We start from the raw sequence: 15,891 nt of genomic DNA on the forward strand, positions 1-15,891 counted from the left end.
TATTGTGTGATTACCTCTATTACATTTATGATGGTCTCAATTATTTCGTTATTGGTAGTTATTACATTGTTGGTCGATAAGAAAACTTATTTGTTACTCAAAGCTAAATGGAAACGTATCTCAGAAATATTCCATGTTAAACACACGTTTTTAACATTTTTTGATCATTGGTATTGTTTTGTCTGACCTGCTGAGGCACTTAGAACGAATTGAATTTCTTGATGGTGCAAGTGTATTTAAGTAGTATATATCTAGGCCTTCCTATTGGAATTGTGTGTTTATTTTTTACCCATCTTTTTTGAAACACATCTCTTCACTTGTTACCAACCATTTTTCTCTGATCAACACAGTCTGGCCAATCTTTGTAGCACTCTTTGTAAAATGCTATGGGCTCTTTTTCTGTGAGGTTTGTCTTTGATCAATTCATTTCATTTTGTGCCATGTTAGATCCGTGAAATTCAAAAAACATTAATCAAAAAAAAAAAAAAAAAAATGCTGCTTACTTTAAAAACTGGTAGTACAGTTCAGTGATATTCATGAGAGCTATTAAAGCTGAAAGGGCTGTGAGAATACTATTGCCTGGAGGCACACTGACAGCAGCAGGGATGCTGCTTTCTCAAATTCAAACATGAGGGGAAAGCACAAAGGGATTTTTTTTTTCTTCAGAATTATCATTATAGATGTTAAATCCTATCATATCTGATATCTGTGCAAGTCGAAAACATTTTAACCTTTTGTCCATAAACACACATTAAGTATTCACCTTACTGACATATATTATTAAGCCTCCCTTCTCCTTACAGAATGACAAAAGCCACCTTTTAAATCTGCCATTCATGAGAATGTGCTGATTTAAAATCTGTACTCCAACTGTGATTAAGACCTCTGGTTGGAAGCGATCTCCTATTCCTATGGGATATAGACAGAATAAGAGTCATTGAGGCCCCTGACTAAGACATTCTGACAGTGTAAAATGAAAGATCAGAGGAGGGAGACGGGTGATAGGGTCATGTTGAGGATCACCCCCTTTTGAAATATTCAAGCTGGGGCAGTCCTTTTTCTCCTCTTCACCCAGCTCAGGCTCTCCATGTGTCAACAGGGTGACAAATTCATGATCCTTGACAAGTGAGAAATAAGTGACGGAGTGAAGGTTAAGCAGGGATGGAGGCGATATAAAATAGGCTGAAAAGAAGATAGTGAAAGATAAAACAGGAGTACTTGATGGGGAGAGTGCAGGCTGGAGAGAGTGAACAGCAAAGTGAGGAAGAAGAGAAGATGGATGATTGAGGAGAGAAAACAGGCCGGCAGAAAAACAATAAAGCCACTCTGCATTCCAGTCACAACAACATTTACTTTTCTTGCTTATCCGAAAGCTGACTGTTTCTAATTCAGACATGACTGTCCCATCATCTCTCACCCAGCAAAACAGGTCAACCTGCTGAAGAGAATTTCTCAAACACACACACACACACGCATACACCCGGATAATATTCATCCACACTGCACTTATATTTGATATATTCCTGCTCTCGTTGATTACCGTAGAATCACACGGACTGTGCTTGCAGACAAATGCATGGCATCCTACATGTGCGAACAGACACAATATTTTCCATTCCTTCCAGAATAATGCACGGACTCAGACTTGTTTTCTGCACACTCATTCTAAACTCTACTACTATTTGCCAAAGACAAACCCTTACCCTAACCTTAACACTAACCACAATCTAACCCTGGAACCAAAAATATCAACTTCCCTGATGATAACATAGAACCCATGAGTCAGTGCACAATCAGATTTGAAAAACATTATTTCTTACATGGAGAATCCACTTGCGAGCCGCTTATTCTGATGTTGACCATTGGAACTAGATGTCTAACCCTGACTCTGCCGATCACGCTGACCTTTACTCTGGATTACTTGCAACCTTAGCCCTACAACAACTTAAAACACATAAGATGTGTTTGCAACCATAAGGTAGATTAGACTCCATAACTGTCGTGTGCACAAACCGTAAAACAAGGACACAGGCACGCACGCGTACAACCGCGCACGCACACACACGCTCTAGGTAATGTAAGCAGCCAGAGGGATCAGGCCCTCTGCAGTCTGGAAGATAAGATGGTTAGGCAGGCGGACTGAACAGCACACTGCAGTGTGCAACACAGTCTGGGAAGCCTCGGAGCTGGGAATCCCCTGCATGGAGATGCAATCTCTGGGTTATTCTCCCACTCAGCAGGCCCTGCCAGCCTAAAACAACCTCAGGATAAGGCTACTATAGACTGAGACATGCTTACACACACAAAAAAAAACTTATTGTGTGAACAACCACAGAGCAGATTGACCACAATAAAGAGTGTTAAAGATGACTTAACCTGGAGCCATACAGACAAAACAAAAAGCCTCAAACAAAGAGACCTGTGGAGATTTTCCCCACCAGAAAAACAGGATAAACAAGTCAATTTTACAGCAAAGCCTTTCTAAACAGTTCAATAATTTAGATACAAAGGGTTTAATTGCACAGATTTTACATTTATGCTTCCTTTTCCACTATGGTACATTAATAAGACAGTCGCCAGTGGCCAAATGTAGAATAATTTTAAGCCCAATTCATGATAGTACATGATAAACAGTCTATAATCAATGTAAAAGGGAACCCTGAAATAACATTTAACAAAAGGGGGAAAGATATCAAGAACTGGTCAGAGTAATAAAGCGGCATACCTTGAAACTGGTTGAATTTTATGGTGCCCATCCTCTCTCCATTACGAAACATGACTTGACCCTGAAAGAAATGAAGAAATATAAATGCACATGTTTTGAATTATTGCATTTAACATTTGAAAAACACATGCTACAAAGCTATTACATGAAGTCAGCAATTGAATTCAAGCACCGGGTTTCCGTGATGCTGCGAGTTTTGGCAGGTCAGTCCTCACTCTTGCATACTGCATTTCATTTGATTGGGACATGCCATAATTGATCTGTTTATAGAGGTAAACAAACTTGTGGTCCTGCAAATTCAGTAGCTAATGTCTTTGGCACAACAACAAGTCAGCTGGCTTAGCACTGGCACAAGTCTGACTTCAGACAGCATTTTAAAACTAAATTCTTTAAGTGCATCTCAGATTGGCCAACAGAAATGTTGTAATGAGTCAGTGAGATTGAGAATTTTTCCACAATTTAGTTCTCAGTGCTGTGAAAGGGGTTTGTTTGTTGGTCAAACAACCACACTGAAGTGGCAACAAACGAACATTGATAACAATGGATTGTCTCTGAGTTTAACTCCAAGCGAACAACACAAGCAATTTCAAGCTGGGGAGCATCTGGCAATGAACACCGGGCTCAGAAAACCAATAGAAGTATTTGGCAATATCGTTGGGCATATTCAAATCAATTCTGCTTTGGCCACTTCATCCCATTGCCTTTTTTTCAAAATGTTCCTCTCTCCTGGTTTTTACACTCATCTCCACTCCATCACGGTGTTCTATTGGTCTGTGGTAGCAAGTGTTATCCTCTCTGAGGTTGCATGCTCGGGCAACAGGCTGAGCGTGGCCGACACCAACAGGCTTAATAGACTCATTAGGAAGGCCAGTGACGTGATGGGGCTGGAGATGGACTCTGTGCAGGTAGTCTCAGAGAGGAGGCTCCGGCCCACACCACCAAAGTGCAGGACAGAGCGCCACAGGACATCCTTCCTTCCTACTTGAAGGAATTTCCCGCTGCGATTACTAAAATATTTCTATTGTATTGTATTGTATTGTGGCCTATTCATCTCTTTATCTTGCTTGCTCACAGCTTCTTCATTATGCTTCTGACATAGATAGATAGATAGATAGATAGATAGATAGATAGATAGATAGCTATAGTGAGGCAACTGGAGAGCGGTTTTGCTTCAAAAAGCTGGTGAGCTTTGAGGCAGCCAAGCAGGATCCCGCCCCTCTGTTTGAATCCCGGCCTTTGTGTAGCATCTTTGATGTTTGTGCGTGTGTGAACATGTATCAGTTCCTGACAATGTACACATGTAGCACCACAGCCACCCATGCTTCTATTACTCCTTTTAGTACCATCGTCCACCAATGCTACAGCATGGCATCAAAGCAATCGTCAACACTAACAAGTCCCTTTTGTCACCAGCAGTCCGACGGCACACTGTACCTCAGCGCAGCTCATTAAGTCTTACATTGAGATAACTGGGTTGTTTAAATGGGGTCAAACAATGGGTTGAAATTAGGGTAACTTGACTTGAACCCATAATAATGCAGAGCATTTATCCATGTGTCTAGGGTAGTTGCATGCTACACATGCTCTCGGTCGGCATTAGCATTACCACCATAACTACCCTTCAAATTATCTCAAGTGGAGCAACCACAAACCTCGTTGAAAGGGAGTGTAGTGATTTCACCAGCTCTCAATTTGTTCTCTCAAGTGTATACACAGTTTGTTAAATGTGCAAAGCGTATCAAACTTGTACAGCAGCACGAGTTTGACCAAATTAATTGAGAATGAATGTCTCTGCCACAGTGATTTAAGAAAGAACTTGTTGCAAAGCCTCTGCCGACAAAGTGCAGCCGAGACAACCTTGCCAGACTGTCTTGACTCTGACAGATGTAGCTTGTCTACTGATCGGAAGACGCACAGTCCTGTGTCACAGCGGCGGCTGATGGAGCAATCACTGTGTGGAGGCATGTATGTGAATGTGAAAGTGTCTCTCTGAGGTGAGATGGTGAAGGCAGCCGGGTATCACGTTGTCTGCGGAGGTGAGAATATCGTCAGTGACAGAAGTGCTGGGGTCAAATGAGATGTCAGGCTGTGGGCTGTAGGTGTGACGTCCTCTGGGTTTTCAAGGTTTTGTGGGAAACACTGAGTAAAGTTGGGTTGTACACGCATACACATATATATATATGTCCGAAGGAATACCCAGATGCATGTCACGCCCCCCATTAACCTCACCGAAGTTTGTCTTGTGAGCATTTAAATACCTATTCAACATCATTCAGAAATACACTGATGTCATCACAATGACCACAGACAAGAAACAAGCTTCAACTTATTGAAGGGAACCTTCTGTTTCTGTGTAAAGTCTGTGTAAAAGTCGTTTTGTCCCTTCCTGTTTTATTTTGACACTCCCTTGTCTCGTCGCCGTCTCTGTGCCGTTACCCTTCCTGTTAGCCCTCTCTGTGCGTCTTATCATGTCTGACATGCCTCACCTGTGTCTTCCCATTCCCAGTGCATTTGTGCCACTTTCCCTTATGTGTCCGTTTCCAGATCGTCTTTGTTCCCTTGTGTTGAGACGACCCGCAACTTCCTCATGTTTTCCCGAGTATTTTTTGGATTCTTGTGTTTTGGACTTTTGCTTGTGTTTTTGGCATGTGTCTGGATTTGCCCTTTGGGTACCTTTGCGTTCAGATTTGTTCAGTAAACTCAGTAAACTCTCATACACTAGCCACCATGGCAATCACTTGTGTTTCTCCCACGTGGCCATCCTAGATGAATTCCTGGAAACATTACTCTGAGGTTTTAGCAGTTATCTGCACTTTATTCTCTGGAAGTCTCTTCTCGCTAATGTCAGCCTTCCTCGGTGTGGCTCTGACAGCAGCCAGATCAATACGATGGAGCCCTCGATGATCACTCTCCCACTGCAGCTGCAGCTGCCTCTGGTACTGATTCAGCCACAGCACTGACATGTACACAGAATAGACATTGCTCGGTCCCTTGAGATGTGTGTGCACAGCAACCCCACAAAATCTTGACTTTGGAAAAGATACGCGGCTCAAAACATGTCATGTATCTATATGATCAAGCACAACATACATGTATAAAGTGTAAACCTTGTGTAAACGACAAGAAACTGCCATTTTGTATGTGTATGCGTGTGGATAATGGTTCCTGGAAATCCAGTGCAAATCATTGCCAATCACAAGTAAACTGACCGTGTCGTGTAATGGCTGCTTTTGAAATATACATTTGAAAACGGCATAAAAGATGTATGTATGTACAAGTGAAGCTGCCTCCCCAAATCTTTGTCTTGTATGGGTGGTTTCTGTGTGCTACCTGGAAGCTGCATACAAAGGATGCATTTGATCTCATTTCATGTGTTACTTCAAACGTTAAATCTTTTGATAGAATGATACATTTAATTATCTTCCGATGCAGATGTCTTCTTAGTTAACTATACTCAATTTTTTTTGGTCTGTTGAATATTGTTGATGTCAAATTGTTATGAAATGAATTGAGTTAGCTGAATAGGCCTCGGTATGTAATAGCTTTCTTTTTTTCCCTCTTTGCAATAACAGCAGTACAGCAAGTTTACACCGTGGTCACAATTCAAACCCTTTAAAGGAGACTTTGCAATCAGTTCAATTGTTGTGTGGTCTGGAGCCGATTCCAGTTGACTCTGGGTGTAATCAGAATACTTTCTTGATAGGTCACCAGTCCATCACGGGGCAAATACAGACAAGTTGTTGTCACTCATGTTGTTAAAGCTTTTGGACTGTGGAAGAAACCACAACACCAAGAAAATATTCTGCACAGGGTGAAGATGTAAATTTTCAACTTGAACAAAGGATGTTTTTGCCCGGAGGAAACAAAAAAGGGTTTTTAGAGTTTCACAAATTACCTCCTCCTGTTATCATTGAAATTCTACACACTGTCATAGACTTTTTGGGATCCAAGCTCTACTTAGTTTAAATTGGATGTAACATTTCGGTAACTAAAATGTGTATATGTTCCTTTTAAACTCACTGCTACTTTGCATCAAAGTCTGACTTTAATTTTACATGTGTGTAAAAACACAATATACAACCCTACGTGTTTCTCAGGAGCACCATTACAGCAGGGCTTCATTTTTCTTTGTATGCAGAGGATAAAAATGGAAGAATTGCTGTAGGGTCATCAATATTCCTGCGTTGCTTTGCTTGCTCAAGTCTCTACGGAGAAGCTCAATGTCAGGCTGCTCCTGCTCAGCAGCACTGGGCAGGTTTGTGCTGGGAGTGGTGAGTGTATAGGGGTGGAGAATGATGATGAAGAATTTTATAAGAACCACTATATACACTTGCAACAGCAGTCACAAAGGCCTTCAGAATAATAAAAGTCAGTGTTTGCTTATTTTGTCAATTTCTCTTTCCTTCTTATTCTGTTGACTTCTAAAATTGCATTTGTAGTCGTACGGTATTGTCTCCTGTCCTACTCTGACTTTCATTTTTTTTTCTCAGCCCACAACATTGAATGGACTTTTGTAACTTCCCAACTTTGCAACTTTCAGCCCCCAGTTGCAATCCGTGTTAGTTGCTTTCAAAGCGAGTATTGTGGAGCTCTGCATGCCTACTGGCTGCCGAGGCGTCCTCTCATAACAGAGTGGCCTTTACGGGGGAACAGGAGAGAGCCTCGTAACCACACACACACACACACACACACACACACACACACACACACACACACGCACACACACACTGCAGCTAGAATAGCCAAAAGGATCAATCTTGAATGCAGTGGAGTGAATCTGTAGTACCAAATGACATCACTTTAGGCTTCCTCCAGTGACAAGGATGGCTAAATAACCTTCTGTGCGAAGGAGCTTCTGGTCTTAAAGAGCAGTGATTAATGCCTCCGTTCCTTGTTTTGACATTTTCCTACTCCCAACAAACAGTCTTCATGAATGGACATTCAGACAGATATTTCCAACAACAATCAAAAGGGAAGGTACACCCCCGGAGAAGTCACCGCTGCATTGCAAGGCAAAAAAAGACACTCTCATTCACACCTAAAGTCAATTTACACCTAGCCCAGAATGTACTAACCACTCCACCATTGCATCAATATAAGGGAAGTAACTTCTGTCTACACATCACAGAGCATCAGTGTACGCAGTGTGTGGACCACATTTTCACTGTGTCGTGCCTGGAAGGACTTTAAAAGCAAACTTACCGTAACACCAAAGAAGTTGGTTTCATTCATGACATCCAGCACCATCTTTCCTACTTCCCGGTCATCCACTGTGAAGTTGTGGTAGACGTTTTGCCGTTGCTTAACGCGAAGCAGCTCCATCACTCTCGTCAAGGTTTTAGCAATCACCCAGATCCCATCGTAAGCAAAGCCGTGAAACTTGCTGGCCTCCACTCCCTTCTGCTGAAGCTCTCGGCTGTACTCCCTTTCATACTCCTTGGGTGTCTGAGAGACAAGACGAGATTAAAGGAAACGTCCATCACCTAACTTTTAATTATGCTATGTTTGTTTACCGTGATGTCCTTTCAAAATAAGGTGGAAGAGTCGTTTTCTACATAACTCCTGATTTGAAGAAGGTAGAAATCAGGCTGTCTGTGAAAAACCACCGTTATGATTGATTTGAGCTGAGCTCTTTGATTTTTAAACCTTCATCCGGGATACTTTTTGGAAACAAAATTCTCTGGTGTGTTCACAAACTCTTTTAAACCCAATTACAGGAAGACTTTTGACAGATGTTCTCACATGCTATAATCAGTGGAAAACAGATATAGCCAGAGGAGTGTGAAAAAAACAACTTCCTCTGATTACTGAACTCTGAGCTCCAAAAATAAAGAATTAAACAACATAAACAAAAAAAAAAAATGAAGTGAAGTGAAGGCCTTGAGACAAAACTGAACAAAGATAGTTTGAAGCTCGCTTGCACTTAATTCACCTCGGGTTTGTGAATCATACACTACAAATTCCACTTACGGTATAATTTGACACATCCTGCTTCAGAACCATTCAAGCTTTCATGAAGTGCTTCTGTGTGTCTAAAGGTGGGTTTTTTTTCTTTCTTTCTTTTTTTTAATTCCGCTCTCATTGTTGGTGTACATTTTTCTCAATTGTGTCAAGTCCAATGTCGCATCCAGTCATGACAGCATGCTGGTACACTGTTCTGCAGCGCAGCAATGGCTGATACTCACCCTGCCAGAGATGCCCTTAATTTGACGAGCGCTGAGCGGCTCAAAGTCCACGCTGATGTATCCCTCCATGGCTGTCAGAAGCTTCTTGGTGGTGCAGTTGGTGGTGTTAGCCTGTTCCCACCAGTTACCCTGGTACCAGCCGGGGATAATCCACTGATATTTACTGCCATACATGTTGAGGTTATATGCCTAGGATAGATTACAGATTACAGATATTAAAACATCAGGGAGATACAACAGATATACAGATGAATCGTGTCCATGGACATCTGTTTAAGTATAAAACTTGAAGAGGTTCAAACTAAGGAAAAGACATATTATGTGACACAACACTCAAATAAGTGTCTCTAAATGTCTTCATGACATTTATGCTTTTATTTCATTATAAATCCTGATGTTTCAATATGCAAACAAGTGTAGTTTATGCAGAGGATTAAGACAACAGAGTTTGTTCACAAGTACAATGACTGTTGATGGTTGTAATCTATTTGGCTCTATTTTTACAAAGTCATTGCAACAAGCACCGGGGTAGTTTTTAACCATATGTCACGGTTCATGCTTAGGTTCTTGTGTTATTTTGAGATTCGGACTCTGTCGCTCGTGTCAGGCTCCTTGACTTCCCCTCCTCATGTCTGATTGCTGCTCCCTGCCCTGATGACGATCACCTGTGCCTGAGTGTTTGATTGTTGTCGCCTGGTGGATTTGGTATATATTGAGCTTTTTCTGTGCGTGTCCTGTTTGCTGGTTCGTCTGTGTCTCAGAATTGGTTGGGATTTTTGTGTTCCTTGTGCTCCAGGCTTTTCTCTGTTTTGGGATTTTTGTCTTCACGACTTTGCTTTGTTCACTGTTTGCTCCAAGTCTCCTTCACCCAAGTGCTTTAAATAAAACAAGCTCCGGTAACTTAACCTAATGAGTCCTTCCCCAATCAGCGATCCCTAACATGGATTCATCTCCAAGAAAAGAGTTGAAAGAATAAACCTGTTGGCTACAAATATGCTGATTAAAATGTTGGAATAGAAATTAAAAAGCCTAGTTATATCATCTTAAAAGTAGGCAAATAGATTAGACGGAGTAAATTGTTCCCAATCCTTTATCTCACATTTTTTGTATTGTCCACAATTTTTCCTGTTACACATCACAATATTATACGGAAGATACGAGGCTACAAACTTGTGACGTTTAGGTTTGTGCTGTATTCAGGCAATATAAAATGTTGGCAAGTGTTGATGTTTTAAGTAATTACTTGGAAAACTGTCTCTTTCGTTCAGTCAGTGCAGATTGTAAACTATGAAGCTGGAGCTCATTTCAGACATCTAATTCACCAACTACATTATATTTGGGGTAAACGCTTGTCCGGTAGGGTGTACAAAAATGATTGTATAACAACCCTCTGAGAAAATGTCCGTTAAGAAATTTTGAAGAGATAAATGTACACATTTATAGATTTTAGTCTTAACATATCTATGGTAGAAAGTATTGAAATGGGTTCCCTTGGGTAAAAGTAAAGTTACCCACATTAAAAATGTAACCAAAATGGGTATGCCTTTTTTTTTTTTTTTAATCATCCATGATTTTTTGGCAAATGATTAGTGATACTTATAAAAGTGAGTGAGGTTAGGATTAGCTGGAGGACTTACACAACAGAAGACTTTGGAGGCCAAGTTCTCATCAAACTGTCCGATGATGATTCTCACGTCGTTGTCCTGAAGAAGAAAAAATGATGAAAGGGATTTAGTCACTTCCATGCCAAGATTTTGTTTCAACGAATGCAAACACTAACAAATAAAATGCACATATAAATGCATTTTGACACTGCAGGTACACAATGAGGATCATATTGTATTGTTGTCACTTTAACAGTGTAAATATATCCTTGTGAACTTTAATGTTGAAAAACAACATGGCTCTTTTAAAAACTGGTGATCCAGATACTAGAACTTCAAACAAGCTGCACCAGGATGGAAAACAGGCTGCCTGAGGATCAATTCTCTTACGTGATCACATGAAACAGTGTTGGGGAAATAGCTAAAAGTGGCCATGTTGAGCATCCCGAAAGATCAACACCGATAGCTCAGACTGTAAAGGAGTATCAAATCATGAAGACCATCTGTAACAACGGAGACACTGTCAGCAGGCAGACCTGCTCATCAAATGGGCTTTAGAGAGTAAAGCTGCGCAGGGATTCTCAGCACATGCCTGAGCGATCAACTCTGTAAATAATTCATTGCCCGGATAGAAATGCAGTGCGTTTTATGATGATGCTTCGCCACTTACACAGGAAATGCACGTGTGTCGCACCAACGCAAGTTTGCACACATGCATCCTCTGCAGGACACACACATGCACAAACCCACACCTGCACATCCTAACACCCTACACACCCACTTTTAACACAACCCTCACAGGGATGTAAAGCCTTTCGTAGCCCAGATTCTTAAATTTAACCACCATCCATTTTAGACCCATAAAGAGAGAAATACAAGATCACACACGTGACAAATGAAATCAAATGTCACTGATACACTGATAGTCTGATATTCTGAATGGATTATGAGTATGAATACAGTTCATTAAGTCATCCCTCAGACCAGCCGTTGCATATGCCATGCATGCTTGGATCAGAGAGGGCGACCAATAATTATATGATGATTATACTGGATCTATTGCAAGATATATAGCTGGATAGATGGATGATAAGTACATTCACCCAATATGACATTGCAGGTGTAGTGGAATAGATTTCAGGTGTTAACCTTAAAGATTGCTATCCTAAAGTGTCTTGCATGTGTGCGTGAGGAAGCGTGTGAGATGTGCCAGTAGCTCCTCAGTACTGCTGTTCTTCCCTGAAGGAAAGGCACTTAACCCAAATGACTCAAGCTATGGCCAGGGGCCACAGCCTTGGTATGAATTGTAGCCTGCCTGGCAACGACTTGAAAAGACTGCGTAGTTATGGGCAAGGGCATGAGTGAGTGTGTTGTGTTGGTGCATTACAGATGGACTCGGGCATTACAGAGCCCAGATTACCCTCGTTGCTCCAGCTTTTATATAACTGTAACAGTAATTGTTTTCAAAGAGGGTGGTGTTAAGGGCAGCTTTGACTGCTTTATCTGTGACAGGGCTGTTTGTAACTTTATAATGGTGATTTATATGTGATAATGATTTGAGTAATATTGTACCTCATAAGCCCAATCAGGCACTTTTAAGGCTTATTAAGGCACGCATGAATGGTGTGTACACACACACACACACACACACACACACACACACACACACACACACACACACACAAGCGCGCACTGTACTAATGACAGCCTTTTATGAGCTGGGGGATGTGTGATTTGTGGGCTGGGCAATGAGTTTCCTGTACCTACTAGAACCATTACTTCATCTGTGAGTGATGATTACTGTGCAGCGAATGTGAAATGTGATCAGATGCACAAACGTTCAGGGTGGGATGATAATCATTTAGGATGGGTCATAATTATGGCCACACCATTCTAATTATTCACTGGGCTAGAAATTGTTATTTTAAAGTAAGGGTCAGTGAACCAGGAACCCATTTGTGAAGAAACCAAATGGGCGGGATTGCTCTCATGGATGGGGAAGGGGGAGCGCCTTCTCCTGGTACGCTTGTTTCCTTTGCAGGCAAATTCTGTCAGTTGCGTGGCTACGAGTACAGACTTGACAAATTTTCAGAGTGCAAGCATGTGACTTGTGGGTTTTGTTATCTATAAACATTTAAAAAAAAATTTGAGGATATTATCTTTAATAAGTATACCATGATTGGAAGTTGAGCACTCAAGCAAAATTAACAACTTGGCTTGAGATAAGGTTTAACTAGCTTCGAGAGCTGCTGGTCCATCACATGGATTTCACTCTGGATGAATCAGAGATGACGGTCCTGCTTTAGTTGGATTTTAAGATATACAGGTTTTTTTTGTTTTTTTTTAATTTGGAGTTGCACAGTGCAGTGGTTATAATTCACAGCATGAATATCTCTGGTTCAAGCTTCAAGGTACATTCCTTTCTTTGTGGAGTTTGCATGATCTCTTTGCACATGACTTTTCTTTTGGTACCGTTTACACTCTCAGACCAAAAACAGTACCTTTTACACTCACAGACCAAAAACATGCATTTAAGATTAATTGGCGATATGCAAGACTGATGAATATCAGATGGATTAAGCCTTTTGTCAGTCGTCTGTTGGTTGAGGTATGGAATTATTCTGTAGCCAGTGTGAGGAAAATATCTCAGCAGAAAGGAAAACACAGACACCAAATGGGTACAACTGTTCCAACACTCATGAATGAAAACTGAATCTTGATATTTGAGGACTGAGCATTTATTGTCTACAGTGTGAAACTCTTAGTAGAATTCTTTACAAATTTGAAGCAGCAGAGGTTCTTTGTCACTTTCAGTGGTATCAGTGAAATCAAGTGTTTACTGACATTATCAATGCAAAGAAAACATTTTGACTCGATTGGAGCACTTTAGAGCACTGCAAGAAATGACTGAGTATCCAATAATATATTCATTCAGTATGCGAGATGAGTTTAATCGGCTGCATGTTGTGTTTGATATCATTTTCAATTAATTTTAAACTGTCATGAAATTGATGAAACTTCAAAAAGTTTGCAACAGATCACAAAATTATTGAATATGAAGCGGGTCAAAAAGACTCGGTCCAACACAATTACAGCAATTTATTTAAGTTAATTTATAAGGCGAAATGTCAGCCGAACACACTTTTTTCTAAACACTGGGATTTTTACAAGACTGCTGTTGATCAAATCAGAGGTTAATATCACAGCAGTACTGTTTGTCTTTACATGGTTGCTTTTTCAAATACACCCCAAAAATGTTTAGTTTTTTTTCTATTTAGAAGGGTACGAGTCAAATTTATATAATATTGAGGAGAATATGTACATTAAATCCATTTATTCCCCGATCAAACATGTTAAGAAGGATGTGGGTATTTTTCTCCCCTCAACACAAACTCGATCAAAGCTTAGGTTTTTAAATCATTGCTTTTAAGCCGTGACTCTTTCGTCGTCTCAATCCAGAGCTTCAGCCAAAACACTGAAATGAAGTCAACATAGAGCAACTTTGATTTACAGATGTTGTAACTAAGCAAGGAGAATTGAGCTGCCAAAACAAATGAACCATATTAGAAAGCACAAGTGGCTGCGTCACATGTGCAGAGGTCTGTTTTTTCCGGCAAAAAACTGCAGAATCAGTGGGACAAAAAAAAAAAACATGCTTAAAGAGAAATGAACCATTTCGTCGTGTGTCTTACTTGAAGGGCAAGAGTTCTGAATGCATGATAAATAATTAACTTATCATAAATATTAAAGTGTTTCAGTTTTAATTTTAGATTTCAGGACATTTTTTCTCATGAGGCCCTCCATTGGAAGTAAGCTGCCTAAATTGACTCACCATCACACACAAAAACAGGAAAAAACAAAACTGTAAAATGTCTGCGGTTATAGTTTATGTTAAAAGTATATGTGCATGAATGGGTATGTGGGCTCGTGTGTTTGCATGTGTTCCGTTTGTGTGTTATATATAAGCCTTTTCTTTGCTTTTCTGATTTTTTTTGTTTTGTTTTTGTTCTGTCATCTTGTCCAGTAACTAACAGCAAAGTTGGGACAGAAGACAAGAGACTACGTTGAAAACCACAAAATAAGTGATGTAAAAATGGCGAGGGTTGTTACAATGTCCCGCAGCAGCAATGCCTGTCTGGTTTTTCAATATTTCAGCTGGAATATCACAGATGTGAGTGCTCTATTTGTGGATCACACAGTGACGCCACGGCCCCCTCTTGTCCCTCCCCCTTACCCCGCACACACACTTCCCCATGCACGATGTTCCAAAAGAAAAAAAATAAAAGGAGCAGCTTTTATGCTGAAATCTGTGTCACTCTCTACCTCATCATATTACGTAGCTGTTGGGGGAGACAGCAAGCCACTGTTAGTGTGATGAGCGGGAAAAAGACCATTAGAGTGTCAGAGGCCCCCCCCGCCCACCCCATCCAAACACTTGAAAAGATTACGAGGCGACTCTGGTATTTGCATACTTAGACTTGATCAAGGAAGGATGGTGTCAGCTTAAAATGTCAGCCCTCAACATACAGAGCACCACGTTCATTTTTGGAGAGACAGCTCATCTTCCTGTTCCCCTTCTGGTACTCTGATTCGTCATATCTTTCCCATGTTTTCTGTTACCTGCCCAAACTTGAATACATCTTTTCCTCCATGAGCAAGTCCAGGGAAAAAACTAATCAAAACATCTTTCTGACACCCTTTTCCCTTCATTTTCTAAGTATTTTTTTCCTTACTGTGCCATTTCTGAGACTTACTTTGAATAGATGTCCACTCCTTTAAGCTGGCATAAAGTTAATGTGTAGTTTGAGAAAACACGCTTATTAAAATTCATTCAAATCAGTATTTAATTATTTTTTCTTTCAAATTACTTCAACAAACTTCTTTGTTATTATACTCATTAGTTCATCCATTCACCTGCTCATATTGAATTTGAACATTTTACATTTTTTGCTCTTCTTTATTGCTTTTTCCTTAGTCTCATTGTTTTTAGCAAGCGAGCAAGCAACTTTATTTATAAAGCACTTTAAATGAACCATAGTGGACATAAGGAAATAAGTAAGATGTAAAAGTGCATAGTGCACATTTCACATCTAATGAGATCGATGGATTACTATTGCATTGTTGTTTCCTCTTCTCATGTCATTTACTGTTTACATCTGTTTATGGTTTATCATCCACAAACTGTCTGCTATAAACAAAGCCCAGTCGGTTGGTTGGTTGGTAGACTTACTGATTGATTGGCAAGTGTCTGTTGGTTTATTATATCAAGGGCCCGATTTTTATTATTTTATTTAGTGTCATAAAACAAAAGCACGCAACACTGCAAACTCTGGCCAATAGACTGGAATTTCCATTTGCATGCATTTTGTGGGTGATC

General features: G+C 40.4%; 1 protein-coding gene across 1 annotated transcript in view; it reads right to left on the minus strand.

Moving 5' to 3' along the window:
- Nucleotides 1–15,891, minus strand: part of gabbr2 (gamma-aminobutyric acid (GABA) B receptor, 2) — a 197,413-nt gene that overhangs the window by 59,535 nt on the left and 121,987 nt on the right. The window contains exons 5-8 of the mRNA XM_080485290.1: nt 10,548–10,613; nt 8,911–9,099; nt 7,928–8,170; nt 2,726–2,786 (exon numbers count right to left, since the gene is read on the minus strand). Coding sequence (XP_080341416.1) covers nt 2,726–2,786; nt 7,928–8,170; nt 8,911–9,099; nt 10,548–10,613 — 559 coding nt within the window. The remainder of the gene's footprint in view (nt 1–2,725; nt 2,787–7,927; nt 8,171–8,910; nt 9,100–10,547; nt 10,614–15,891) is intronic.

The sequence above is a fragment of the Lipophrys pholis genome, assembly GCF_963383615.2.
Source record: "Lipophrys pholis genome assembly, chromosome: 17".
Taxonomy (NCBI): domain Eukaryota; kingdom Metazoa; phylum Chordata; class Actinopteri; order Blenniiformes; family Blenniidae; genus Lipophrys; species Lipophrys pholis.